The 2,710-nt window shown below is 34.1% G+C and overlaps 1 protein-coding gene across 1 annotated transcript in view; it reads right to left on the bottom strand.

The window, feature by feature from the left end:
* Stil (STIL, centriolar assembly protein) overlaps positions 1-2,710 on the bottom strand; it is a 69,443-nt gene that overhangs the window by 13,482 nt on the left and 53,251 nt on the right. The window contains exon 11 of the mRNA XM_023724187.1: positions 1,504-1,669. Coding sequence (XP_023579955.1) covers positions 1,504-1,669 — 166 coding nt within the window. The remainder of the gene's footprint in view (positions 1-1,503; positions 1,670-2,710) is intronic.

The following is a 2,710-nucleotide window of genomic DNA, read 5'->3' as shown; positions in this document are numbered from 1 at the left end:
TATTAATTTGAATACAAATCTGTAAGTCTTAAAATACCTGAATTCTATATATTATGTTTGAAATTCTGTCATAACTAATTTCAGACTACAAGCTAAGCGTGTAAATGACTCACTCAATGGTCATTTGTTGAGCAGGCACTATGTTTCAGCATGTGAAAAAGAGATACAACTGTATACAAACGAGTGTTTTAGATTCCCAAAAGTTTCCAATCTATTACTATAGGTAAGCAACTGTAATGCAGGAAATATAGAACTTTACAAAGCATAGAATACCACCACACTTTTTTGTATACTTAGCTCACAATACTCCTAAATTCTTTTAGCCCTATACACACACATACAATTTCCTGGGAGATGTCACTTTTGCAATCTGAAAGATGAAGCTCCAACATACAAATTCTTACAATATGTTTCTTAATCCTCTTAGTACTAAACCAAAGTTTAAAATTTAATCCAAACTAGGGCACTAAGGTCCTCTGGAATTTGAAAGTGGGACCAAGGGATAGTTAGATGGTTTGCATATATGACTAGAATTGTGTAGCATAAACTTAGCTTGTACAACACAAGCTCTGGGTCATCTGTATTTCAAAATGTAAAGCAATGACAGACAGACTACAGAAAGAACTGAATAAAACAGCCATATAGAATGACTAGATAATCCTGGATAGTGGTTCAGTTTCTTGTTGAACTCTTTCCAAAGTCCAGGTCCATTCTTAGCACTGCACATTATGGAAAAAACCCTCATACCCTTCCAGAAAATTCCTTTTCCTTGTATATATTAGTTCTGAGTGGTTTATGTTAGTCATAGTCAAATAATTTTACTTAAAAACTACCTGAATTTGATTTTAAAATGTACATATGGCTCTTGCTGCTCTCCTTGTTCCACCTACATGATAGTTTAAATAGGTTTAGAAATATATAGGTGTTTATCTTCCTTTATTCTCTGACATTTTCATTCTGCAACTTCAAATTTCTTTTGGTGGTATCAGGGATTGAACTCAGGACCTTGCTAGGCAAGCACTTATTCCACTGAGCTATCTCCCCAATTACCTCAAATTTTATCTGTTGTTCCTGCAACCCTATGCTATCAATCTATACTGCTATTCTTCAGACCTTTCAGTATTTCTACCTACATTTCCAAAAGTAGCTCAATCTCAGATGTTTAGAGTGATTTCACAACCTCCCCTCCGCTTCTCTAAGACTCCTTGTGTTAAATGCTACTAACATTTTATGTTTTGTTTTGTTTTGTTTTTTTGCGGAACCAGGGATTGAACTCAGGCCCTTGCGCTTGCCAGGGAAGTGCTTATTCCACTGAGCATCTCCCTGGCCCCTGTTGTTGTTGCTTTGAGACAGGGCCTTGCTCTATAGTTCAGGCTAGCCTCAAAAGGGCTGAGGATGTAGCTCAGTGCAAAGGTCTTGGGTTCAATCCCTAGTACTGCAAAACCAAAACAAACTTCCTGCAAACAACCAAAAAGAAAAAAAGCTCTTTCGAAAAGAAATTACCTGTGCTCACAGCAATGCTTACGCTTTTTCTCATGTGCAAGCCAGGGGAAGGCTGAGCTTCCATGGCAACCAGCTCCATTTGTCTCGGATCTTGCACCATGTCTTCAACAGAGGTTTTCTTTGGGGAACCAGGCTTCAGAGACTGGGCTTCCAATAAACGTTGAATCTGTATCAGTTGAAAACATAAACTGACAGGAATCAACATAATTGGTCTAAATTACAAAACACCTCATTTAAAGTTTAACTATATTCTCTCACATTCAAATTAGATTGCACCATGAACTTAGTATAGAAAGTGATCCCATTAACTATTAAGGAGCATTTAAGCTAAATATAAATTTAAAAGGAAAACATAAAGACATTAGATTAGTATTCATAAATTAATACAGAAAAGCCTAAATGATTAATACTACAAATGATTATTTTATTTCTACTTCATTTATAGGACAAGCAAAATGGGGGTATACTATAATTCCATATATCAAATATTGAACATTTCACACAAATTTCTTCTGAAGATTAGAACTGCCTACATTTCATCATGAAGAAACTAGAAATATTAATTATCAATAGCTAATGCTCACTGAACACTTCTTGTTCACAGGATATCATATCACAAGTGTTTATGTATGATTTTTTATAACAATCCCAAGAAGAGTGAACTATTATAAGACTATTTTACAGATAAGAAAATCTGAGGCACTGAAAAGTTACTTGTCCAGGTCATATAACTAACAAGTAGCAAAGTTGAGATTCCAATACCAAAAGTTTTTTCTCTTCCTTTTATTTATTTTTTAATTTACTTTGAATTTTTATTCATTTTAATGAGAAAAAAAGATAAAATAGCAATGAAACAGCTTTAAAACAGGTTAGTAGGACGTTTACAGTAATTAATACATTGCATATTGTTGTCTTTGTGGTAGTTATTCAGAGATCAAGATGCAGACATATCTTGTCTAAAAAATTTTAATACAAACTTTTATTCTCAGTGAACTAATTTTTCTACAGAGAAAGTAGCTGTATATCTATCCTAAGTCTCTTGTGTTTCTCTTCCTTTTAAAAATAAGATAAAATTGATCTGCCATAGAATTTGCCACCTAAGTAATTCACTCGTTTTTTTTAATATTTATTTATTTTTTATTTTTTATTACATTTATTTATTGTGTGTGTGTGTGTGGCCAGCTCAGCCCACCAGGGGGCGGGGCTG

Source organism: Octodon degus, unplaced genomic scaffold (genome assembly GCF_000260255.1).
Source record: "Octodon degus isolate 3935 unplaced genomic scaffold, OctDeg1.0 scaffold00107, whole genome shotgun sequence".
NCBI classification, from domain to species: Eukaryota; Metazoa; Chordata; class Mammalia; order Rodentia; family Octodontidae; genus Octodon; species Octodon degus.
Note: the sequence above shows the minus strand (reverse complement) of the source record. Positions and strands in the feature narration are given on the sequence as shown.